Source organism: Leptonotus elevatus, chromosome 1, assembly GCF_054856555.1.
Source record: "Leptonotus elevatus isolate MCC_2025b chromosome 1, RoL_Lele_1.0, whole genome shotgun sequence".
Taxonomy (NCBI): domain Eukaryota; kingdom Metazoa; phylum Chordata; class Actinopteri; order Syngnathiformes; family Syngnathidae; genus Leptonotus; species Leptonotus elevatus.
The window spans coordinates 27,451,576-27,477,947 of NC_141239.1; the positions used below are offsets into that span (position 1 = coordinate 27,451,576).

At 40.6% G+C, this 26,372-nt stretch overlaps 1 protein-coding gene across 2 annotated transcripts in view; it reads right to left on the bottom strand.

Annotated features, from left to right (window-relative positions):
- sdk2a (sidekick cell adhesion molecule 2a) overlaps window positions 1–26,372 on the bottom strand; it is a 178,678-nt gene that overhangs the window by 24,838 nt on the left and 127,468 nt on the right. For both annotated transcript variants that reach the window (XM_086088184.1, XM_086088192.1), the window contains exons 7-28: window positions 23,935–24,125; window positions 22,721–22,804; window positions 22,437–22,631; window positions 19,287–19,403; window positions 18,946–19,113; window positions 17,395–17,497; window positions 13,814–13,990; window positions 12,945–13,081; window positions 11,905–12,052; window positions 9,308–9,448; window positions 8,589–8,770; window positions 5,511–5,626; window positions 4,585–4,780; window positions 4,413–4,511; window positions 4,142–4,333; window positions 3,332–3,453; window positions 3,095–3,204; window positions 1,759–1,909; window positions 1,427–1,664; window positions 1,243–1,358; window positions 810–999; window positions 502–600 (exon numbers count right to left, since the gene is read on the bottom strand). In XM_086088184.1, the coding sequence (XP_085944310.1) occupies window positions 502–600; window positions 810–999; window positions 1,243–1,358; window positions 1,427–1,664; window positions 1,759–1,909; window positions 3,095–3,204; window positions 3,332–3,453; window positions 4,142–4,333; window positions 4,413–4,511; window positions 4,585–4,780; window positions 5,511–5,626; window positions 8,589–8,770; window positions 9,308–9,448; window positions 11,905–12,052; window positions 12,945–13,081; window positions 13,814–13,990; window positions 17,395–17,497; window positions 18,946–19,113; window positions 19,287–19,403; window positions 22,437–22,631; window positions 22,721–22,804; window positions 23,935–24,125 (3,272 nt within the window). The remainder of the gene's footprint in view (window positions 1–501; window positions 601–809; window positions 1,000–1,242; window positions 1,359–1,426; window positions 1,665–1,758; window positions 1,910–3,094; window positions 3,205–3,331; window positions 3,454–4,141; window positions 4,334–4,412; window positions 4,512–4,584; window positions 4,781–5,510; window positions 5,627–8,588; window positions 8,771–9,307; window positions 9,449–11,904; window positions 12,053–12,944; window positions 13,082–13,813; window positions 13,991–17,394; window positions 17,498–18,945; window positions 19,114–19,286; window positions 19,404–22,436; window positions 22,632–22,720; window positions 22,805–23,934; window positions 24,126–26,372) is intronic.

The window sequence follows — 26,372 nt, forward strand, 5'->3', positions numbered from 1 at the left end:
AGCAGAGAGGTTAGAGGAAAGAAGGAGGAGGGAAAAAAAGCACTACTGCGGGTCGCAACCCGCACCCTGTTGCTTCTGGGGCAAGCGCACTATCCACTACACCATCCATTCATTTAAATTCATCAGCGCAAATGTTTTACTTGTAGTTTACGCCAGTGTCAGCCAATCGATTTTAAGATAGCCAATTGTCATTTCATTGCACGTTGGCATTGCAAATGTGAAGAATAATTGATTGCTTTGAATTGATTTGTACAGAATGTTTATTGATAAAGGCTACTTTTGTCATTATCCCATGGAGGGAGGTCTCAGAGAAAGTGGGCGTGCGTTTAGTCCGCAGAGGCGGTGCGGGGGTGGGGCCGCACGCAATGACGTCAAACCGTGCCAACAGCTCGTTTTCTCAGATTGGGAGGGGCTGGTGCTTGGAGAGCAGAATAACCTAGAATTTCTCATACAGGGGCGAATGGAGGAAAACACAACTTTGGCGTCCGCGTCTTAACTCACCCAGGATGATGCCGTTCGGTTGAGATGGGGGTTGCCAGATGAGCCTGACGGAGGTGGTTCTCACTTCGGGGAACAGGATGCCAACTGGAGGGCCTGGCACTGTAATGCCACAAAGTCAGTTAGAGATATTACAGCAATTTAGTGTCATTAGCAAATTATAGATATAATAAAAATGAGAGAAAATTTGTTTTGTTTTTTTAAGTGAATATTTTTAGCACACACTTTGATTGACATTGCCATCAAGATTGAGGGTTAGCATCACAAGTGTCTTTTAAAACAAAACAGGTAGTGGAAGGTTTTCTAATGACCATCATCTAGGGTCCTTTCCAAGATGGACGGCGCGCTGCTCCTCCCATCGCCGATGCGGGTGAAGGCAAGCACCCGGATTTCATAGAGGACGTACTTGCCCAGACCCGACAGAAGGACACTGTGGCTGGTGTTGCCCTCCACTGTCCAGAAGCTTGGAGCTGAGTCTGAGTCCTTCTCCTTGTAAATAACCTGCACAGTAGAAGTGCTTTGGTGGTGAATACTATATTCTGTACAGCATGAAAAACGGAGGCGTCGGATAAAGCTATGAGGTCGTCTGCATAGTAATTCATGAAGTATTAATGGAAATCGAAACTAACTGCACATAGTTATTGTTACATGTTTGCCAATATCAACATCTTGATATCTCAATAACTGTATCTTGGCATGCGGTATAATGTCACAATATACATGGCGATATTGATATTTGCTGACTTTGTATCCGAGGATGAGTCCATTGCGATCCGTCTCTGGAACCTGGCCCCAGCGCACCAGGATCCTGCTGGAGGTGGTGGCAAAGGCCGACACATTGGTGGGACCGCTGGAAGGCACTGAAGCAACAATGGGGAGTCAACTCAAAGTCAACCCAAAAGCGTCGTAAGGGATCAGTCTTCCTCACCGGACTCTCTGGTTCTCCCGTGGACCGGTTGGCTCCAGGGTCCGGACCCGATCCCATTGACAGCCTGTACTTGGACCTCGTACTCAGTCCATTCCTCCAGGTCCTCGATGGTGAACTCCCTCTCCAGCCGGTCCATGATGACGTGCGAGAGGACGCCTCCTTTGGAGCCGGCTTTGGAGTACTGGATGCGATAGCCCACCAGATCGGGATTGCCGTTGTACTCCCATTCGGGAAGAGGCTATGACCAGGAGCGTGTCGGGTTATTGCATCATCATGAGGCTTCATCGTAAAGAACAACAACAACAACAAAAAGACGAGCGGTGGAAACGTACCACCCAGCGGAGCCACAAACTGGTCTCGCTAGCTGTGCGCAGGGTGACATTGGCGGGTGAGATGTCCGGAGGGGCCTGCAGGGTCTGGATCTTTCGAGAAGTTTGGCTGGGGGGGCTCGTACCCACAATGTTAACCTGCCGCATTCTGAACCTACACCGATGAAACCGTGTCGTCAAGTGACAAAAGTGGAGGCAAAGCCACACGATGGTAATGCAAACATTTTCAGCAATAAAGCTACTTTGTTGTCTGCATAGGGCCGGCATTTAATCCCTAAATCAAATTAGAACTAACCAGGATAAATGTTGGTTCTGCATAAAGATATGCAGCTGTCTACATAGAAACACAAAAAAAGGACAAAAATCTTAACAAACCCAAAGAAATGCATAATCTGGATTAAGATATGTAGTCATCCACATAGTTTTCCAATGTTTCATCTGCACAGTTATTGTTAATCCCTCAAAAAAATCCAAACCAGATGAATACAAGATCTGGAAAAAGCCATAAGGTCATCCACATTGACAAAACATTTTCGGAAATAAATATAAAATAAAATGTTTTTAAAAACTAAAACTAACCAACGAAATTGCATCTACTATACGTACATTTGTAAAAATAACAAAAACTAACTCAAATGATAGCAAAAATGTCTTGTATTCGTCTTTGTCAATTAATATCATGCATGAGCTTTCAGACGATGGAAGGTCAAATAGTCAATTGTAGTTTATCCATCCATCCATTTTCTTAACCGCTTGTCCTCACAAAGGTCGCAGGGGGCGCTGGAGCCTATCCCAGCTGAACTGGTTGCCAGCCAATCGCAGGGCACACCGAGACGAACAACCATCCACACTCACAATCACACCTATTGACAATTTGGAGTGTTCAAATAACCTGCCATGCATGTCTTTGGAATGTGGGAGGAAACCGAAGTACCCGGAGAAAACCCACGCAAGCATGGGGCGAATATGCAAACTCCACCCAAGAAGGCCAAAGCCCGGACTCTATCTCATGTCCTCAGCACTGGGAGGCGGACGTGCTAACCAGCCAGCCACCGTGCCGCCCAATTGTAGTTTAGTTTACTTTAATTACACGATACTCTGTGACTTAAAAAAAAAAAAATCTCGCAATCGACATATACTGCATGTATTAAAAAAACTAAAGCTAACACTAAAACTAAGAAAAACGACATATCACATTTACGAAAAAATACAACAAATAAAAAGTAACAAACCTTCTCTAAAAACTAATTCAAACCAACTGAATTTAAAAAACAAAAGTCAAAACTGCAAACATCGCATTTGTTTGAAACTCAAAATATATGGGGTATGCTATGTTCACCTGTAAAAGGTGTAAGGGTTGAGATCCAGCACCTCCATTGCACGGGCATCAGGCTCATTAGGCAGCTGGTGAACAATCAGCCACTCTTCATTCTCCCCAATAATGCCGATCTGCGATGCATGTGGACAAACTCATTAACATGGACAGTTTTCTGTCCGCATGACGTCAGCCTATTGGACGTGATGGGACGAGACAGGACGGGATGGGTTGGCGTCCCGGATGGAGCGCGCGGCCTACCTGGGCTTCCACCTGCCAGCGGGAAATGGACGTCTTCCCGTCGTAGCCCGGCTTGAACTGCAGGCTGACGGAGCGGGCGCCCACGTTCGAGACGGCCAAGTTGGTCGGGGGGCCGGGCAGCTCTGCGGTGGGAGACGAAAGACAGCAGAGCAGGCAAAAAATAATCATCAGAGATACTGTATTAAACTGGGAATTTTCATACTTTCTTTTTCATAAAACTGCATTTAACAAGTGTTTTAAAAGAGAATATCTGGAAGAAATATATATATTTTTTCTTTTTCTTTTTAAATCAAAATACATTTTCCCCCCCAAATTTTTTTATTACATTTTATAAAGATGACTTATATTTTTTCATATTAAAACAACAAAAAAACACCCATCATTTTATTCTCCTAAGATTCCTATGGCTCCACTACCCCCCTTCCACTCACACCAAAACAATCATTTCATCATGACAAATAATTATATTATATTATATCTACAGTCACTAACTGTTCCTTGTTGATGATGATCATCATCATCATCACCAACATCATTATTGTTATATTAATATTTTTTTGTCTTCTAAGCATAAAACTTTTTATTTTTATCTTGCCAAGCCTCTATAGTCTTAAAGTTGTTGCTCTGCCCCTTGTCATCATGGAAACAAAGTCCAGACTCTATTTGCCCACCAGTAAATGGGGTGGGATGAGGGTTGGTTCAATTAAAATGAAAAAGGCGGGTCACTCAAAACTGGCTAATTTATAAAGATACTTGATAATTGTTTGAAATTGTGCTACAAAGCATTGCCTTTCTACTCTAGGCGCTGACCTGGTGGAACACCCGAGGAGATGGTGGAGGCAGACAGCTGGCCTTGTCCCTTGGAGGTCATGGCGGCCACCTGGATGGTGTAGGTGGTGAGCGCAGTGAGGCCCGTCACCTTGTACTCCTGAGTCAGGTTAGGCAGGTAGTGCGTCACACGTGTGTTGGTCCTGTTAAACTCCTCCCACGAGATGCGATAGCCTCCAAAAATAAACACACGTCTTTACTATGCAGCATGTAGGTTAGGAAGGATTATTTCTATAAAAAAAAAAAAACTCACCTGTGAGAAGACCATTTTTCTCCTGAGGCTCCTTCCAGCTGACTTTGAGGGAGGTATCCAAGATGTCGGTGAAGCTCAGGTGTCCCACAGCACCGGGGGCTGAGAAATATTAATTTTACTGTAATGCAAAAAGACCTGCCATCACATTAGACGTGCGGGCGGGGTCACTTACTGTCCTCGAGAGTGCGCAGCCGTTGAGGCGGGCTGCGCGGGCCGTCCCCCGGCGTGGTGAAACACAGCACCGACGTGTAGTACTCAGTGAACTTTTTCAGGCCCGAGATGTAGCCCACGTGGACGCTGTCTTGGAAGTTGGGTCGCGCCGTCACCATGGTGACTTCGCTGGCCCGCCCAGGTTCCCACGCTAACAACTGGAGGATGGTAAAGGGACATGATGTTGCATGTTTTTTTTAAGATTCATTTTACTGGGGGTGATAAAATGACATTCATTCAAATAGGTTTTGAAAAAATGTTATTTTCCTTTTTAATGTAAGACTATTTTTAATGAGTAAGACTTTTTTTCTCTCTCAAAAGATAAAGATTAAAAAATTGTACTTGCAAAAAAAAAAACTGACTGAAACTGAAAAAAAATACTTAAAAAAAAAAATCACTTTGTAAGATAAAGCTTTTTTATTGAAAAAATATTTTCCTTAAAAAAAAAACCCAACAACAACACTTTTTAATGTAAGACTATTCTAATTGAGTAAGACTTTTTATTTTCCCCTCTCAAAATCATAACTTTTTTGGGGAAAAAAATCCCCAAAAATAAAAAAATAAATAAAAATGGACTCCTTGTGTATATATATATATATTATTGAGAAAATATTTTTCTTTACAACCCAACTTTTATTAATGTAAAACTACTCTCAATGAGTAAACCTCTTTCTTTCAAAAGATTTGAACTTTTTTGTCTTTTACTTTTTACTCCCAAGATTGGTTCTTTTCTTCTTGGGAACCCCCCCCCCCCCCAATAGATTTTAGATCTCAATAAATACAACATTAGTCTAACAACATTTTCTTGACATATTGTATATTTGACTTGCCACTCTACCTTTTGGACCACTAGTCCCCTCTAGTGGCGACTCACTAGTGGCCGCTCACCTTGTATCCCTGATTAATTCCGTTGACGAACTGCGGGCTGGGGGCGCTCCATGTGAAGCGCAACGTGGTGGAGTTGACCGGCTCAGCTTGCACGTTACCCGGTGGCACCGTGGGCACTGAGCAAGGGAAAAAAAGATTAGGGCGAGGCAGAGAAAGCCCAAATTTGACAGATTGTGTCTCATCGGCCTGCGTGTGCGCGTTGTTGCCTCAGGCGCCTTCCAGGTGAACCCTGCAGCGCGTTTCTTTGAAGCCAACATGTCTCTTCTGACGCAAGGCCGCAAAAGAAGGCGCCGAGAAAGTCGAGTCGTTAATGAGGACAACTGACCAGTCAGCGCGGTCCCATCCTTGATTCTCTTTGAACCTAAATGCACATTATGGCTCCCTTTCCGCAATTTTGATTTTGAGCTCTAAAATATGTCTGGTGCGTTTCATCGACAGACAACCGGGATGATGAAATTAATATTTATACTTGGCAATGGAATGAAGCGGGAAAATAGGATGTTGATGTCTTTTGTACTTTCTAGGAATCAAGTCGACTTTTTTAATAAAACACAACAGCAAATGTGATACTTTTGATGGTGGCATTAGAGTACACACATTAGAGCCTGTTGGTGCAGGATTTACAGTAGTAGCATTTTCTATGTTTTTTTTTTACTTTTAGAGAAATTAAATACATGCCCAAAAAATAAACTATTAATCAATGGGAGGTGCGGAAGGGGAAGAGGTCGAGGTGTTCATGTTTGGGCTGGCCATGATGCTTGCCCATTTCAGCCTGGAATTACCTGGCCGTTTGGGAATGTCCCAAAAGTCCTGATGGCCACCACACCACGGATTTTAACATTTTTGTCATCACTTCAAACTAGTACATCAAAAATTTTGGCAATTTGTTTTAACCGGACCTTTTCTTTTCAATTTATTAAAACAAAAATGCAAGTAATACAACAATTTTCAATTTTTTTTTTTACTTTTTTAATATTTGTAAAACAATTCATTAGTAAATGTACTGTACAGTATATGTATTTAATATATAAAATAACTAACAAAACAACAAGTATATTATATATAAAAACTAATATAACATGCACAATATAATTATTTCTAATCTTTATTATGATTATGCTGAATGAATGAATTCAATATAGATGTATTTTGCAATTTTTTAAAATTATTTTTTAAAGACGATATGTGTATTGGATTTTAACACAATTTTCTAATGTGTCTTATAATTATTTTGAATATTTAATATGTAAAAAGAATGATAGTATTATTTTACAGTACTTTTTGTTATTGTCATTATTATGATTAGTATAATTATGAGGATGATGATGATGATGATAATGATTGTGTTGGTTATTATTATAATTGTTAATTATTATTACTGCAAAGCATGTGGCAACTCAAGTTCAAGCTACCAATATGGCTCCTTGCACTATTAAATGCTAGAAAATCATCTTAAAATGTATCCATAAAAAATACGACTATAACTCACAACTTCTTTACTTTCGAATTGCGTTTTTAACGGCAAAGTCTTCATGCATTTTTTTGTAGAATGTCTGTTTGCTTGACGCTACCTCACATTACCATAATTTGTCGAGCGTATTTGGTTTAAGTAGGTCATTGAAAGTTTGATACTGCAAACATTTCCAACCAAACGTTTGTATACAAGTCCACTCTCCAAAACTCAGCCGGTGCCATAACGTGCCGCACGCCACCTACTAACTGTCTGCCGGTGATAAGTGAACGTGAGCAAGGTGTGGAACGAAACGTAAAATGGAATCACTTTCAGTTTCCTGCTGGGAGAGGATCTCTGGAGTCAGTGCTGCTCGTCGTGTGGATTTAACATGACAGGAAATTGGGAGATGCGAGAGCCTTTTAGGACTTTCCGCTTGGTAACATACAAGTAACATACATACAAGCACCACAACTCCACTGGGAGCAAAGAAATGCATGTTAATGTAAGCTTTCCATTCAGTTCAATACTCATAGCTGTTTCCACTAATTTGATGCTGACATGGAGCTAAAATAAAATATCAACACGCAAAAACATTGGCATAGAATCACAGCCATACAGCAAGTGCAAATGCGACTTAGTGTGGTTGTAGAACTGTACCAAGTCATATTGACAGAAGTTTCTCATTATTTCACATGTTCATGTTGCTAAAATTCATTAATTCAATCAATTAATGAAGCATACAACACATGGAAGACACATTTAGCATTGCAAATTGGATTCATTAAAACTTATTGTGGTAGTAGAAATGCACTGCATCCTACTGGGAGCTGTTTTGAATCATTTGAAACTCTTATATAGCTAAAATGACAATTAAAGTACACAACACAGCAAATATGCATTATGCAAATATGCCGTAAAACAAGTACATATGGTATTCATCGTAACGTATTGTGCTAGTTGCTGCCAGGGAGATTTCTGCACCGGCCAATCCGGCCTGGTTTTAATGAGGATCCACTTCCATCAGTGCTTCAACTTATTAAGTGGACTTTCACACTATTCTAGTTCATATTTTTTAGCATCACATACTGTGTAAATTGTTGCCCATTCAGCATCCATTGCAGCCTGGTCATCCGGGAAGGTGGATTTCCACATTTGCGGTCTCTTCTCAAGGTTTCTTATTTTTTCCCTGAAGTTTTTATTTAAATTTATTTTATTTTTTTAAGTTTTTCCTTGCCCTCTTGTGGTTCGGACAGGGAATTCATTAATATTTGTCAACTATGGGCATGTGAATCCCTTTTGTGTTTAAGGGCTTGTTGGATTTTAAAGTAACCTCTTCAAAATAATGCTACTTTTGATATTAAATTCTACTGCATTCCTATGAGCACATTTGTCGAACATGGTTCTTTACAATTGTTGGAAAACTATTTTGACTTTTGAGCCGTATGTCCTTAATTTCTCAGTAAATGATGAATCACATCACAGTGGTCTCGTGGTTAACAAATCAATCAGCCTCAAAGTTCTGAGGTTCGAGGTTTGACTTGTAACGCGAGCCTTCCTGGCCTTGTGATTGGCCGGCAACCAGTCCAGGGTGTAAGTGGTAGTTTTTCCACCTGTGAGCCGCTCACCTCCTTGCAGCGTCCACTCGGTCACCTTGTGGCTGTAGACGCCCCTGCCCGCCCCGTTGTAGGCCGCCACCTCAATCTCGTAGTTGGTCCATATGATGAGGTCCTCCAAAATCAGGCTGCTCTGGTCCGAGCTGGTGATGTTCTTTATCTGACAGTCCACGGGAAGCCCGGACAGACAATACCTGGCCAGTGATCGGTGGTGGGATTAGGGGGGGGGGGGGGGGGGGGGGGGTCGATATAAGTACAGTAATAGAAAAAAATGTGTGTAATAATCTCCAGCTAGCTATGGTGGCTGCGAAGTTCATAACAAGCAGCAGTTTGGAAGATAGTGAACAATTCTTCCAAAAAGTGTCCAAATACTTGTTTCGAGCTTTTTATTGCCACTTCCAGCTGAAGTTTAAGCCTGTATGCTCAAACATGGTCAATATCCTATATTTTTGTACTTGACGTTTTTTGGGGTGCTGGAACACATTTAATGGCATTTCCATTCATTTCAATGATGAAAGATTTGCAATAGGAATGTTTTGCGTTACAAATTCAACTGGTTAGCTGCATTAAAAAGACATGTAATTGCAGCAGCTAAAAAAGGTGCAAAGGAGAGTAATGACAGCTGGCAAAAGAAGCCAGAGGAATCTAATTGGCGGCGGAGAGGAGCTGGCACACGGGTTATTATCACATTGAAATGGTAGCTGGCCGCCGGGTTGCCATGGTTCTCACACCTGATGACGTAGCCCTGGAGCGGGCCATTCTGGTGGCTCTCGGGGGGCGGCTGCCACTGGATCATGATGGACTGATTGGTGCGGCCGCTGGCAATCACCGTCTGAGGGGGCGCGCTGGGGGGTTCCTCTGGAAGGGTTAGCCTGGGGAGAAAGGTTGAAATTAGGCCTCAAAGGTCAAACAAATATGCCAGGATGCAAGACGTTAGATTGGCGAGCATCATAAGCAAAGAATGGACTGCTGCGTTCTTCACTCTGGACCACTGATCATTTACATTTTCAACAGTCCTGTTATTGTTGCATTTGTTTAAATGTTTATATCTAAAAAATTGTCGAATAAAATGCATTTATTTTTAAATTATTGGTTAACCAATTTATTGTAATTAACTCATTCACTGCCATAAATTAATATTTTAAAAATATTGTTAAAAATTAGGGGCAAAAGGCGGTTATTTTTTTAAATTGTAATTAATCGCATAACTTCAATAGTTAACTCACGATTAATCACACATTTTATATCTGTTCTAAATTTACAATAAAAAGATTCTAGGTTTTTATACTCTTGTTAATAAAAGCGGGGGGGGGGGGGAAGTTAAACTAATAGAAATAGTTAAAAAAAAAAAATTGACGTTTATAGCCATCAACGGCAGTGAATGAATTAAAAAAGAAAGAAAGAAAATATTATTAAAAATTTAGGGCGTCAGGAGATTAAAGTTTTTAATCGTAATTAATCTCATGACTTCACTAGTTAACTCGCGATTAATCACATTTCATATCTGTTCTAAATGTACAATAAAAAAAATGATAGGTTTTCATATTCTTGTTGACAAAAGTGGAAAAAAATGTTAAACTAATAGAAATAGTTGAAATTAATTTTTTACGTTTATAGCCGTCATTGGCAGTAAACGAGTTAATAAAATAAACAATATTAAACCAAACTTTACAGATACATTCAACAAGCATTTATGCTGTTAAATTGATTACTTCAAATAAATGTATTTACAAAAAACACAAAATGAGTTAAATTATTGAAATAAACTATTTTGGACATTTTATATATTTATTCGTTTCTTACTTTTATTAGGGTTAGGGTTAGGGTATTTTTTAATCTAATAATAATAATGTAGTCATTTATCCAATGGTATTGTAATTTATTTATTGTAAACAATACAAATAAAAAAATTAGGTAATTGGTTATGAAATATAATATAAATAACATCAAATATGAACTGTAATGTAATATACATATTTTACCATTCCATAAACATAGCCAACGTTCAAGGGATTGGATTCCAGATTGTACTATAAGATTCCTCAAGATTCTGTGAGTCGCCCATACTAACCACTAGTCTACCAAGCTGTCCATGAGCAAGCACAACATTCCAGATATCATTACATGCTACAAGCTATATACTTTGTTGCATGTGGCCAAACCCCAAACAAGCACAAATTTATGACACAGGAAGGCCGTAGATAAGATTCAAACCCCGAACCAAAGAACTTGCGAGGCAGACGTACGAACCACTAGAACACCATGCTGCCTTAATTTTAGTTTCACTGTCATTGATTTAATTTGACACTTTAATTGAGCCGCTTAAAAATTGCCCGTACAGTTATTACAGGTGCTTTTGAGGACGACAGATTAGATTATTTCAAGCATAATGGATCTCTACGATAAAGCAAGTGAATAGGCTGCCGTCATTGTTGCTGCCACAGGATTTCCATCACATTTCATCATAGACATCACCTGAAAGCGTGTTTTTTTTCTGTGCGTGTGTGTGTAGACGGTGAGACAATCAACGTAGCGTCGGTCAAAATAGAGCAACACAATGGAGACATCGCCAGAAAGAGTAGGCCGCCATCTGGGCGGACTTCTCCCCCCTCTCTTAAGTCAATTTAAGATGACATCTCAATTTCTCCCCTCCTCGGTGCGGCTCTGGAGCGAGTGAGCCAAAGCATTCGGGATCAAAAAGTAAAAAAGCTCAGTGCCCTTCCTCGGGGTGCGCTCATGCCCATGGTTAAAGCCGCATCCACGGTGGGCCGCTCGTGAAGGCGTATCTTGCTTCAGGTGTGTGTGGAGGCACTAAATTGGTTACTCTGGCAGGTAGGGTGTGTGCGCGTTGCAAATCCGGAGTTTCTTTCATGTGGACGGGCAGGAGAATTTGGCGCCACATTCCAGTCCGTGTGATGCTTTCCCTTCTTTTCAAGCCTTCAGCGTGGTCGGCGGGCTCAGGAGGATGAGCAGCGAGTTAATAGAAGGCAGCCGGATGGAGCTGGGTCAGCGCTCCCATCAAGGATTCACAAAGCCCAAATTCGGCCTTATTCATGGTTTTATCTTGAAAGGGACCATCCTGCAGCATGCTTATTTCCACTACTGTACTACTGTTACAGTAAGTCCCCTTTTATCGCGGGTTTTTTTTTTTTGGACAGTTAAAATCTCCCTCCCTCCATCCATCCATCCATCCATCCATATACAGTAGTTAGGCCTATTGCTTTCCAAATGACTGAAATAATAAATGTAGAGTTGGTAATCTTAACCGCAACAGCGCAGCTCTTTAATTTGATTTGAATCATTTCCTTGTCTGTTCGCCAAAACTCACCGCTCACTCTCTTTGCTGAACTGTCCTCGGCCGACATCGTTGACAGCGCACAGGCGAAATTGATAGGAGCGCGCTGGGATGAGGCCGCCCACCGCCACCCCATTGGACTCCGGGTCGATGTCGGCAAGCAGCACCGTCCACGGAGCATCTGACAAATAGAAGAAAAAGTGAAAACTTATCAATTGTTGTAAATTTCCTCACACGGCGGCTGTTTATTTACGCAACTGCAGAATCTTGACATGAAAGGTCTGTGCAAGTTAACAAAAAAAGTCCAGGCTGCAAACTGGGGGGCAAACATTTTGAGTGCATATAAAAAAAGTTGACGTACCCTAGTTCGAATGCCAACTTTTTTCAATGTAAATAATGTAATCAAGATAATCATTTCAATTTTCAAACAACTGCCACCATTTTAAGTGCCTCTGATTACTTATGTGGCTGTGTGCAGAATTAACCAATCTTATGCAAACTGAAGTTACGTGGGAGAAATTTAATAATATTCTAGGATGCTTTTTCCTGGATTTGTTGTCTTAAGACAAATAAATATGTGATTGTAATTCGGGGTGTGAATTGCCTAGTACCTGGCGATTCGATTCGTATCACGATTCATAGGTCACCATTCAATTCGATACCGATTAATTAAATTATTAAGGCTTAATGTTCCATTAATATAACATTCTTCCATGATTAATATGTGAATCCTAACCCTAAGTAAGACGTTTTGTTGAATATTCCCATAAAAAAATGGATGTTTAAAAATCGATTCGGCTTTTTTTTAACACCCCTTATTCTCTTATATTAATATTATGTCATTTCATTCCAGACTATCAAACGCGCAATACCACAAATAGCCTTTTACTGTGTAGCCACTGGTCCAGACTGGAATTCAATTACACTTTCAAAAACGAATAAGATTCATTTTGCGTCCTTGCGTGTTTCATTTTGCCGTTAATGACTTGTCAGTTGTCCTCATACATAAAGCGACCCTGCGGGCATTCCCTCGTCGGGGAAGCGTGCGGTGACTTTAAAGAGGATTCACTCACTGTTCTCGGACACTTCCAGAATGTAGCGGATGAGCGGGCTGTTGCCGTCAAAGGCCTGAGCCCACGTCAGGTTGATGGCGCGCTTCTCCATCCTGCTCAGCATCGCGATGGGGTTTTCGGGAGCATGAGGGAGTTGCCTAGATGCAGACAAGACGAGGCGCGTTGGTTAAATAAGTGTGATGGAGGTTTGACTATTCGGACACTTCATTAGGTACACTTCCACTGTCTTATGACATCTCATACTGGATACCTTGTGTCGTTGACTGATCAGATTATTAAAAAATACATAAGTGAAGTAAAATATTAGGAAACAAAATGTAACGAAATAACGTGTCATATACAGTATATGTATTTCTGTAAATTATATAAAGAATAAATGAAGCTATAAATAATTCTAACAGTAATTTGAAAAATATGTGGCAGCAGTAAAAAGGAACCAAAAACTTCTCTTTAATATGTGATTTTTTTTTTTTTTAAATGATCTGATCTCTATCAAGACGTTATGTAAAATACATTTCCCAAGTGCATGCTGGATCACAAGCTGTAATGTGAAATCAAATTTAATTGGGCACCAATTCAGATTGCGCATTTGGTCGCAATTAAAAAGTAATATATGGAAAATCCCAAGGAGAATGTTCACCCACACTTACATACATTTTATCAGATCAGCTTGTAATTTCTTGGATAAAATTTCCTTTTAGCTGTTAACTTATCTTTCACAATACATTTTGATTTCCCCGGTGATGTTTAAGTGCTTTTTGTAAAGTGGGAATTTCTGCTATCGGATCTCATTAAGACTTCGGCCAGTGTGCCTAATATTGTGGCTGCTGTGGGTGAACATCCGGTTTTTTTTTGCAAAAGAAGCGCACCTGACTCTGAGGTGGGAGCTGCGGGAGTCGTTTCCGCCCACGGAGGTGACGCGGCAGGTGTACGTTCCAATGTCGCCGGACCACGTCTGGGAAATGTGGAGGGTGCCTTCGGCATCCAGTCGCAGGCGGGCCGACGCCTTCACGTCCAGCGTAGTGCCGCTCTTCTCCCACACATAGCTGGAGCCACAAAAAAAGATAAAAAAACCCACACACAATTTCTATAACATATATTCTATTATTTGCATAAAACATGTATATTCTGCAAAAAACAAAACAAAAAGGCTCAGGGATGTCAATGACTAACGAACTTTATGGAGTAAAGACAAAGACTGCGAAAGCCAGCAAGCTTCCGACTGATAGGATGCCACATGCTCTTCTCACTTATTCGAAATATACAACTGATGTCAAAGATTTAAGGTCCACCAGTTCAGTCGAAATACTTGCTGTATTGCTTAAAAAATAAAATGGTAAAAAAGAAAATCTAATTATATGAATGAATGAATGAATTTTATTTTATTTCTCAAACATGCACATATATATAAAAAAGAAAAGGAAAAATATATCTAATACAAATATAACCTATACACATGTTTGGAAAAAAAACATATACGTATAAATAAAAATAATGATAATAATATTACAATTCATAATACTCATAATAACAACAATGATTTTAATGCAAGTACTACTAATACTTCTACTACTACTACTATTTAATACACTGGACGTTTGTAATAAAATATTTATTATTATGCTAATATTAATAATAACAATGATAATTGATCATTACGGTATAGATTTTTTTAAATTAGAAAATACATAATAATAATAATTGTAGTAATGAAAAATAAATAAATAAAAACAATAATGATTCTCAGTCAGCCTTTTCTTATAAAGCTATTAAAGAGTGGAACGGGCTACCCGACTACCTTAAAAAAAAAAAAACTTTTATAGCTTCTCAACTGTTCACACTCCTAGTACTTGAGTACGTACATCAGACGATACCCTCGTGGGTACCGTTTGATGGCTACAATAACGGAACTACTACGACTACTACCTCAGTGACATGTATTTTATGCTTGTTATAGATTTAATTATTAGTATTTTTTATAATCCCGCACTTTTATAAGACTTGTAATTTGATGATACAGCACTATGTATTTGGTACTTTGTATGTAATTTTAACTTGCTTTGGTATTTTATTTTATAGGGACTACAGAGGGAGACTAGAATTGTACTAAATCTAGTGCAGCCATCTTTTTAATGTTACTGCAACTCAAACTCAATAAGATAATCTATAATGCCAACAATAATAACATCCTGTTACCACCTCCTCCAGCTCTTTACTTCAGGTAGGCACTAACTTTGCACGCAAAACCCAGCAACATTTCAAAAGCTTCTTCCCTGTTGCCATTATGTCCCTAAACAATGGACTCAATTTCATAGTGGCTTTTTGTGAATTGTTTGCCGATTTTCCACATCCCTTTGTGACAGTATTGATTATTGTAGCTTCAGTGCTGATTCATATTCTACACCAGTAGACACTGGCTCAAGGACTTATGCATTGTTGCACATTTGTTGTTGTATCATAATTACAGCACTACTGTGATTACTTTAAATTGTGCATTGACATCTGACAACTGTCACTGCATTGTAATTACTATCACTACTGCACTACTGGTCACTTATTTTCTCTCTATTTTTGCTCTCCGCATCACTTGCACAGCGGTCATTGTTGGGTACTAAAGCACCAATGGGGGTTACTGTACATTACGTAAAGACTTACTGTCACTACTAACAGTTTGCGTCACATCCTAAAATGTATTGTGCTTTTGTTCTGCAATACTTGAGAGGCTCATAGTACCGAAGACAAATTCCTTGTGTATTTCTACACTCTTGGCCAATAAAGATGATTCTGATTTTGAAAACAATAAGAGATTAACAAAATAAAAAAATCATGAAAAACCTTCAAGATTGGTTGGCAACCAGTTCAGGTTGTACCCAGCCTATTCCCCGAAGCCAGCTGGGATAGGCTCCAGTGCCCCCCGCGACCCTTGTGAGGACAAGCGCTTAAGAAAATGGATGGATGGAAAAACTTTCAATTAACTCATTCACTGCCATTGACGGCTATAGACGTCAAAAATTCATTTGAACTATATTAGTTTCACATTTTTTCCACTTTTGTTAACAAGAGTATGAAAATCTAGATTTTTTTTTATTGTGCATTTATAAAATTTGTGATTAATCGATTAATTACAATTTTAAAAATGTAATCGTCTGACTCCCCTAATTTTTTATAATCTTTTCTTTCTTTTTTTAATTAGGGGCATAATGCGATTACAATTTTTTATTGTAATTAATCACATGACTAGTTAACTCAAGATTAATCACAAATTTCATTGTTCTAAATGTAAAATATATTTTTTTCAAGGTTTTCATACTCTTGTTAACAAAAGTGGGAAAAAAAATGTAACAAATAGTTCAAATTAATTTTTTATGTCTATAGCCGTCAATGGCAGTGAATGAGTTAATCATAAAAATATTGATGATGATACAACTATCTTTTCATCACCTCCTTCTAATTGTTACTATTGTTATTATTTAGAATAGGCCTACATAACAAAACTTCTTTTTTTCTTTTTTACAAGAAACCCCAATAAAATGTTTATGAATAACAATGCTACTATTGACAACAACGTTATGATTATTATTCATATAATAATAATAATAATAATAATAATAAAGGCTGTTCGATACCTTTTTTCAGACCGATACCGATAAGTAACTCTTGAGTAGTCACCGATACTGACACCAAATACTGATGCCACTCGTACATAAGATCCGCCCCCCCAAAAAAGACCTTTATATTCCCAAAATAAAATTGCATGAAATTAATGGCAATTTATTATTCCTCTAATTTGTAGTTCCTGATCGTTAAGGGGCCACAAGAAAGTGGCCGATATTTAGTGTATTAATTACTGTCGCGAGTACCAATAGCCTACCTTAAAACAAGGTTGGTATCGGCACCGATAACTGGTACAAGTACTCACCATCCCTAATAAAATAATAATAATAATTTATTTATTTTTTAAATAAATTTAATATTCTAATCCACACACATACACATGCCTCCCCTACAAGCGCAAAGGCGCACGTGTGCACACGCAGTCGGAGATGCAGTGATTAATTGTGACTGTTGGGGCTCTGCAGCTAATCTCCTTGGCGTTGCGTTTAATTAAAGGCGCCGTCTGAAGTTATTACTCTGTTTACATATTCCTCTGTTTACCACCACCACACGATCGATGCCACTGGGCCCACAGGTGACAGACACTCTAATCACTGGGCTCCGTAGACAGCAGCCCCCCCACCCCAAAACTCACCCACTTTGCAACACACACACACACGGCATCATATGCAACTGTAAGAGTTGCATCCCACAGGAGGTCATCAGAGGGTGGGCTCGACGCTGACGAGATCGAGTGCTGATTTCACAAACTCATTAAATGCAGCTGTGATAAGCCACACTTGTTTTCCACACATACGACAATGATGAAGTGCGAGGCAAACTTTATTCTCGTTACCTGATGCTGACGCTGGGGTCGTGGGTGACGCCGCAGGCCATAACCGCCTTAGTCCCCTTGATGACACTCTGGTCCTGCGGCGGCTTGGTGATCCGGGTGCGGGCTACACACACACATACACACGCGCACACGCGGAGCGTGGGAAAGAGGGGAGCGTTTTATTGGATTGGACTGTAATGCATTCTGATTCAAAGTGTGCCTTAGTTCAAGTAAGTCGACTATTTTACATTCTTTTCAAAGACATTCCAAGTTGAACCCAATAAAGGCAATAGTCAAAATAATGACACCCCAAATTGTAAAACTTTTAGCAACATTTAATATTAGAGTATTTATGTCACAACTTTTTGCTTTGCTTTGTAAACTTCTCACGCCAGCCAACGAGTGTTTCACAAGCTAGCCGAGGACCAGATAGCTTTGTCAAAGAAGTGAAGTGGGATGAGTGAATCTCGATTGCAACGTTAGCTTCTTGTGTTAGCAGACAACTGGCACAAGAGTGAAGATGCAGATTTATACGTTAGCTTCTCACTCTAGCTAATGAGTGGCTAGCTAACTAACTAGCCTTGTAGCATCAAGTGACGATTTAGCCTGCTACAGTAGCTACTAGCTACCCACACTAGCTGACTGCTGACTAGTTGACTACTTTCGGGTGTGTTGGGAAATGTACTCCAAGTGTTCCACTCGGATCGTTCGGAAACTCAAAGAGTTACCGTTATTCAAGTGTCTTAATCTGCGGGCACCCAGAGCGCACTTTCAACACTCACATGCTGATAGTAGCGTTACAGCATCGGATTGAATTTCCAACTGCACCCTGGGTTTGTCGAAAGAGTAACGAATGAATATGTAAACCATTCCATTAACTTCTCATGCTAACCATTGTATCACTATCTGCTAACTTACAGTTTTTTCTAGAAAGAGCACGGAATAAAAATGATTATTATATCTTCTAAGGCTAGCCAGCTACTGGCTAGCTGCTGAGTGACTAGTTTCGTAAAAGAGCAGAGCACTGAGTGAAGACGTAGATTGCTACGTTAGCCTCTTATGCTACACATTAACAGGATACCTGCCCAAAGAATAGCTGCCTATCTGTTTAGGAAAGTCAGCGAGCAAAGACGTCACATATACAGCAATGTGCATCCTACAAATGGCGAGCTACTGATGAACTAGCGACCAACTGACACGCTTTGTAGAAAGAACATCATTTTACTACGCTAGCTTTCCTTGGTGGCTGATGACTGGCTGTGTCGACACACTTGCTCTGTCGAAAGTGTGTTGTGGAGCAAGTGGTACACTGCTAGCCAGGTTGGCTTCTCGCGCTAACGAGCTGCCAACTGACTAGCGTCATAAGAGGACCTAATGTATGAGTGAAGATATACAGTAGATAGCTACATTACCCAAGCTGCTAATTGGCTAGTTTTGTAGAAGGAGTAGACTGCTACATCTACACATTCCTTGCTAATGATTAGCATTTCGCAGTAGTTGTTTTCTGGTTTTGAATGGAATGTTTAACTTCTACAAGCTTTGACAACATATTTCGAATAATTTCCTTCTCACCCCACACCACCAGGTCGGCGGAAGCTTCATCAATGCCTCTGGAGTTGCTGGCCATGCAGGTGTATGTTCCGGCGTCAGAGAGGTGGGACGGACTGATGAGCAGGCTGCCCGACTCCAGCAAGGTGAACCTGGGCAGCTGGACCGAGCCGCTGGCCAGGACACGTTCACCTGGAAAATGCAGTTACAGTAACTTACGAGTGGTCCGCCTTACACGTTTTCAAGTGGCAAAACAGTCGTTTCAAGTAGTAGGCTTCAGATACAGTACGTCAAGTTACCACATTACTGTACTTAAATTGAGGGTAAAGATTGAGGGAAAGAGAGCGGGCATTTGATTTGCGCACCTTTCTGCCAGGTGATGGCTGGCCGCGGGGCTCCGGACGTCTCGCAGTGCAGGATGACTGACATGCTGTCAATCACAGCGCTGTCAGCCGGGCCGGCAGTAATGTTGGGAGCGATGCCTGACACACACACACACACACACACACACAGGTGAAAACACACATACACGTACACTCGATGAGGAAAGAGAGGTGATGATGACAAGCCTAAAAGGAGTCCCCTCTTAACAAAGCAGATGGCAGCTTTAATAGACTTGACGGAAAAAAAAGAGAGCGGCATCTGTCAGGTCTCTCATTGCGAGGAAACTGTCAGAGCACCTGTAATGTACTGCGGCTGCTCCATTTGTGTTCAAGTAGCACTTGTTTGAAGGGATCTAATTATGTAACATTTATGCTAATGTTAGCTCGTCTATAGTGTTTCCATTACTTGCATATTAGAATGAAGCTAGAGGACTTTCGTTAAACAAAATTATATTATATTAAATTATATAATCTTATTTAAAAAAAAAACAAAAAAAAAAACAAAAAAAAAAAACAAACAAAAAAAAAAAAAATTATATGGTTTGGTTGAGCATGATAGTGTTTAAACATATGAGGTTTAATTATCTTTTGTTTAATGTGCCAAATTGTATTCTTGCAAGAAAAAAAACAACAACCTAGTTTTATGGGCAAACATTTGCAATTGCATAAGGAAAAACATCTAACTACAGTAATTTAGCCATTTTCACGAAACTATAGTTTTGTTTTTGTTTTTATAAGAAAAAGCCCAAACATTTTCTTTACTATAATTTGTTGTATGTGCCACACTTGTCTAGACAGGATATTCTGATTAATAATGATTTGTGGAATATCAGTTAGGCAAAAAAATCCAGCGTTTTTTATCTACCTCAGTGGGCGGCCATTTTGACACTTGCTGTCAACTGAAAATGACATCACAGTTGCTCAGGCAATGAGCAATCACATCTCAGCTTCAGAAAACAGGTGAGTCGTGACTGGTTGTTACCTGAGCAACTGTGATGTCATTTTCAGTCGACAGCAAAGGGCAAAATGGCCGCCCACTGAAATGGATAAAAACTGGGTTTTATCTGGATGTTGCGGCTTCATTCATATTTCACAAAAGTATTAGTCAGAATACCGTGTTTAGAATAGTGGGGATGCATAGAGCATATTATTGTAAAGAACATTTTTGGGTTGACTTCCCGAAAATAAAATCTGAAAAAAAAAAAATGTTAATATTACAAGAAAACAACTGTATTACAAAAGAAAAAATACTGTCTTACAAGAATAAAGTGTTTTGTGAAAAGTGTATTTTTATGGTAAAAGGTCGAAATATTTTGTGAACATTTTCAACTTAATGATATAAAGTCATATTGCAAGAAAAAATCTTTGAGGAAAAAGTTGTTATATTATGAGGGAAAAAATGTGGATTTTTTCTTTTTACCTGAATAAGTTTTAATTTTGAGAAAGAATGTTGGAAGTTTATTAAAAAACAAAACAAAACATATATTGTTTTTAAGTTCATGACAATGAAAGATCATCTTTTTTTTTGGTAAAAAGTTAAACTATTAACCCCCAAAATGTAACTTTATTAGAATGAAGACATTCATATATAGATTAGTGTTGTTCCGATACCGTTTTTTGGCCCCCGATTCCGATACCCAGCTTTGCAGTATCGGCCAATGCCGATACCATACCGACACCTAAGTTTTTTTTTCTCAAAATGAAAAAGCTGCCTTGCCCTTGCTTTAGAGCATTCAAGGGCCAATTGGATATTTTGGGTCGGCATGCAGTGAACACGTCACTCATCAGTAAATGTCGTGCATGAGCAAGACACAAGATGCTGCATCCAAAGTCCTATATTAGCGTCAGAATTAATGGTATCGGCATGTTACTTGTTAGTACTCACCGATACCACTGTTTTAATGCAGTATCGGGGCATCTGCCGATACCAGTATCGGTATCGGACCAACACTATTATAGATGTTAGAAAAGGTTGTAATTTAATAGGGCTGGGAATCGATTCTAATTTTCTCAATCAATTCGATTTCAATTCACAAGAGTTCATTTCGATTCGATTTAGATTTTTTTTCCAATTCGATTCACCACATTAAATATTGAGGACATGATAAAAAAAAGTCCACAAACATTAAATTACAAATTAAATTTAGCAGTAAATGGTTAAATGATTTAGTTTATTAATGAAAGTAACATGTTATAATCACTTAAGTCTCACATAAACATTGCCATCAACAAGGATGAGACGAAAACGATTTCATAATTCAAATTCAATAATTGTCAATATAAATGATAAAGATTCTGAATTGTCTTAAAGTGCAGTAAATCAGGTCTTTCATAAATGTAAGGTGATACTTTTAAATTAATGTGAACAGTACATTTCAAGAAAACAGTGTTACGAAAAAAAATGGCCATTAAAATTCTATTTTCTTAAGATTTTATGGGAAAACGAGATATCAAAATAATCGAATCATTTATGAATCGATTTCAGGCTTGAAAAGGAAAAATCGATTCAATATTGATTGTTAGATTTTTTAAAACCTATAATATAATGAGAAATTAGCTGTATAATTTACAACAAAATACCTTTTTAAATGCACATGATTGCCATCTGCAGTACAAATGAAACTTTTCAGTGACATCAAATCTGAGCCTCTTGAGGTCTCCCTGATTTTTTTTATTATTTTTTGGATTTGTTGGAGTTTGGATGTTTCTGGGGTTTGGGAAGAATTCTGGTGGGTGGCCCGGTGGGTCGTGTCTGGTCGGTGCTGGATTTCACTTTCCTTTGTTTTCTTTGGTCCCCTCGGGTCTCCTGACGGCGGTGTTCGGTTTAGGTGAACGGTATGGGATTTTTTTCTAATAGGTTTTTGGTGAGCTAACAAATACACGCACGCACGCACGCACATACACATACTCACCCACATACAAAAAATAAAATAAAATATATATATATAAAAAAAGAAAAGAAAAAAAAGAGCAATGATGATGACATTACCGAATGAACAATACTGAGCTCTTTAAAAAAAAGAAAAAAAAATCTGAGCCATAACAAAGGTACTTGCTGTATACATATTTTGGTGTAGGTTTATGTTTAGTATGGTGACTCACAATAAGTTACAAAAGAAAAAAAGTACTGACTGGTGACAGCGAGGTAGGTGTTGGTCTGGATCTCTCCGGCCAGATTGCGGGCGAAGCACTGGAACATTCCCGTGTCGTCGGGCAGAAGGCCGTTGATCTGCAGGCTGCCTCCCATCAGGATTTTGTACCGGGGTATCTTCAACGGGCTGATGGCCGCGGCATCCTTGTACCAGACGATGTCTGGCTGAGGTGTGCCTACACACACACACCCCAAAAAAAAAAAGTTAACTTCTTTTTTCTTCATATTGGACTTGACAGCTTGATGAGACACAAAGAGAACAGACCTCGAGCCTGACAGGGGATGTCCACCACCTTCTCCATCTCTGCAGTGATGTGACTCGGTGGCTCTTTCACAAATAAAGGATATTCTGGTACAAGCAGGAAATAAAACAAGCAACTGTTGAGCCATCAACAAATATTTAAAGATACTTTTAAAGCAAAAAAGACAGTTTAAGGGTTACAGAGAAAATATTTTTTTTTAAGTCGGGATTGGCGAGTATTGATAATTCAAGCAATCGTACTCATGACGGCGCCCTCTTGTGGCCGTTTTACAATCAGGAACTAGAAATTAGAATAGAAAAATATCCATTAATTTCATGCAATTTTAGGGAAAAATTTAATATTGGCGTGTGTAGGTCTTTCTTTAACATTGTCATTTTATGGGTGGATTTTATGTATCAAAAGTATTAGTGGAATCTGTACTTGTTATCCGTGACTACTCAAGATTTGTGTACTTACTGGTATCGGTCTGAAAAAAGATTGTATCAAACATCCCTAAAAAAAGTAATGCTATGAGGAAAAAGCCAACATTTTACGGGAAAGAAACTTTTAATATGAATTAATGAATGAAATAACATTGTCAGGAGAAAACGTGTAGTTCTATGAGAAATAATGTGCGATAAAAAAAAAACAACATGAAAGATTTCACATGACTAAAATTTATGATTATGTTATAATATTATGATAAAGTTTGAATTTTTGTAACTGAGAATAAAATACTATCTGTAAAAACAATTTGATGGAATTACATTTATAAAATAATAATTCTGTACATTCTAATATGAGAAAAGGTCGTACTATTGCGGTGATTATGAAAATAATGTCTCGTATTATTACAAGAAAAAGCAGGACTTTTACAAGAAACTGCGTAACAACAACAAAAAACCTGCAGATCTGAGAAGAAAACTGAAATGTATATGAAACTTATTTTTACAAAACATCCACTGGCTTGATGTAAACGCACAATGCAAAACACCACACAAGGGCTAAGGAAACAAACATCGACGTTGTTGTATGTAATTAATTAAATTGTTGTATTTACTTAGTTACTTGTGCGGCAAGGGGTGCACACATGAAGGAGCAGCACTAAATCCAAGACTTATCATGATCCACAAACTGTTTCATTCAAGAAATTATGTGCTTACGCTATGCTTTTACACTAATGCCATTGGAACGGTATTGTATTGTACGTTGGGAATCCACATGACGACATACATACCGAGCACGTGCAGAAAAGCTCCGGCAGTGACCGAAGGCACGCTGCTGCTGCGGAGCGCCGCTTCGCACTCGTAATAGCCGCCGTCGCCGATTGTCGGCTGGCTGATGACCAGACGACGGCCGAAATCTCGGATCCCCGCGTGGACCACTGCATCGTTTTTCCTCCACGTGATGCTCATTTTGACGAGCGGCCTGCCAGATGATGAAAAAAAGAACAACTTAAAAACATACATTTGAATTCACTTCCAAGGTTATGCAGTTCCCAGAGTGCAAAGTGGTATGTCCGGCTTCTCATTGAGTCTTTACATGCAGATAATAGTCAGGAACGTGCAAAATGGAACAGATACCAACTTTCAATGGAAAAGCAACAAAACTCGTGACTGTTAGGGCTCCCGCCGTCCCCCCATGAGCCCTGCCCTTCTCGTTTTCCCCTTTTGCCTTTTTTTTCTTCGCTCCAGTTGTGTCTGGACTCTCGTCTGTCAACCTGCTCCCCTGTCTGCTAGCCTGCCTGCTGTTCCCTGGATCCCAAGCCTCGTGCTTGGACTCCATTTCCTGCCCCCGTGACTAATTGAGGGCTCATTAAACTGCTCACACGCTAACCTGCCTCTGCTTTTGTGTCTACACTTGGGTCCCGCTCGTGCACTCTCTCGAACCCTAACAGTACGATCTGACCAAATGGACCCCGCAGATACTGATCCCGCACGACACAGCCTGGCTGCGCAAGGGCTCCTATTGGAGCAGCATGACCAAGCCCTCCACGTCCTCCTCGGTAAGGTCAAGGAATTTTCTCGGTCCAAAGTCAATTGGCAACGCTGCAGGTTTCCGGTCAGCCCTCCTCCCCGCTTATGCACGCACCCGCTCATGCCTCACCCTTTCAGGTCACCAGGGAAGCATTCGTGCCTGCCCCCTCACGTATGACGGGGACCTCGGCATTCCTGGTGCAGTGCTCCCTGGTCTTTGAACAGCAACCCTACACGTATAGCTCGGACCGAGCCAAAATAGCCTACCTCATTGGCTGTCTCCGGGTTGCCGCGCTCGCATGGGGGTCCGCAGAGTGGGAGCGGCAATTAGTTGCCTGTTCCACGTATTTCGACTTCATGGAGGAGATGCGTAAAGTTTTTGATCACCTGGTACGTGGTAAAGAGGCGGCCAAGCGTCTAAGGTCTCTCCGCCAAGGCTCCCGGAGCGTGGCTGAACTCTCCGTGGAGTTCCGAACGCTTGTAGCAGAGAGCAAGTTCAACGACGAAGCGCTCCAAGAAGTGTTCCTCCATGCCCTCAATGAGTCCCTCAAGGACGAGTTGGCCTCTCGTGAAGAACCATCCAGCCATGACCAGCTAATTGCATTGGCCACCTGGATCGATTGCCGCCTCAGGGAGCGCCAAAGACAGTGCCGCCCAGTTCCGCCCTCTCGCCTTACCTCTCCCCATCGCACACAGCCCACCAAACCGCAATTCCTAGCCCCGTCCTCCTCCGATGCCCGGAGCCTATGCAGTTGGGGAGGCCCCAAGTTGTCTAGGCAGGAGAGGAGGCAGAGAATCGCTTTTGCCTGTACTGCGCTCAGCATGGCCACTTCGTCCAGACATGTTCCGTTAAGCCGGAAAAAGGGGAGGGGCTCACCAATATGAGAGGTATTGGTGAGCCAGACCTACAGCTCCTTTTTGCAGCTCTCAGCCACGTTGCTCCATAAAGACCAGCCCAGAGTCATGTCCGCTTTGATTGATTGTGGCGCAGATGAGAGCTTTATCGATCACAACCTGGTGAAGGAAATGAAGATAGAAATTCGTCTATTGCCAACCCCGTTCAAAACCACGGCGCTTAATGGCCAGTTGCTGTTTCAGGTCACGCAGCAGACCACACCCATTTCGCTTCGTCTCTCAGGCAACCACTGCGAGGAGATCAGTTTGTTTGTTTTTGAGTGTCCCCAATCACCCCTAGTTCTAAGGTTACCATGGCTCAAGAAACAAAACCCCGAAATAGACTGGACCACTCCTAAGCTCACTGCCTGGAGTACCTTCTGCCAGGAGCACTGTTTAGTCAGCCCGAGTACCCGCCCCTTGTGTCAAGGAGCCAGACCTCACTTCTGTCCCTGCTTGTTACCACGGCCTCGGACTGGTCTTCTACAAGGACCGTGCAGCTGCCTTGCCACCCCACCGGTCCAACGACTGCGCCATCAACCTGCTGCCCGGCGCCACACTTCCCATGGGTCGGCTCTATAACCTCTCACAGCTGGAAAGAGAAACAATGGAGAAGTATATTTAAGAGTCCCTGGCCGCCTGTATTATCTGCCCTTCTTACTCCCCGACAACCGGATCCCAGAGGTGGGTCACCAAGAACCTTGTGTGTCCCAGACCCTGGTCCCACATAGCTCTCAACTTTGTCACGGGCCTTCCTCCGTCCAAGGGTAACACCGCCATACTCAGTATCATCGACAGGTTCGCC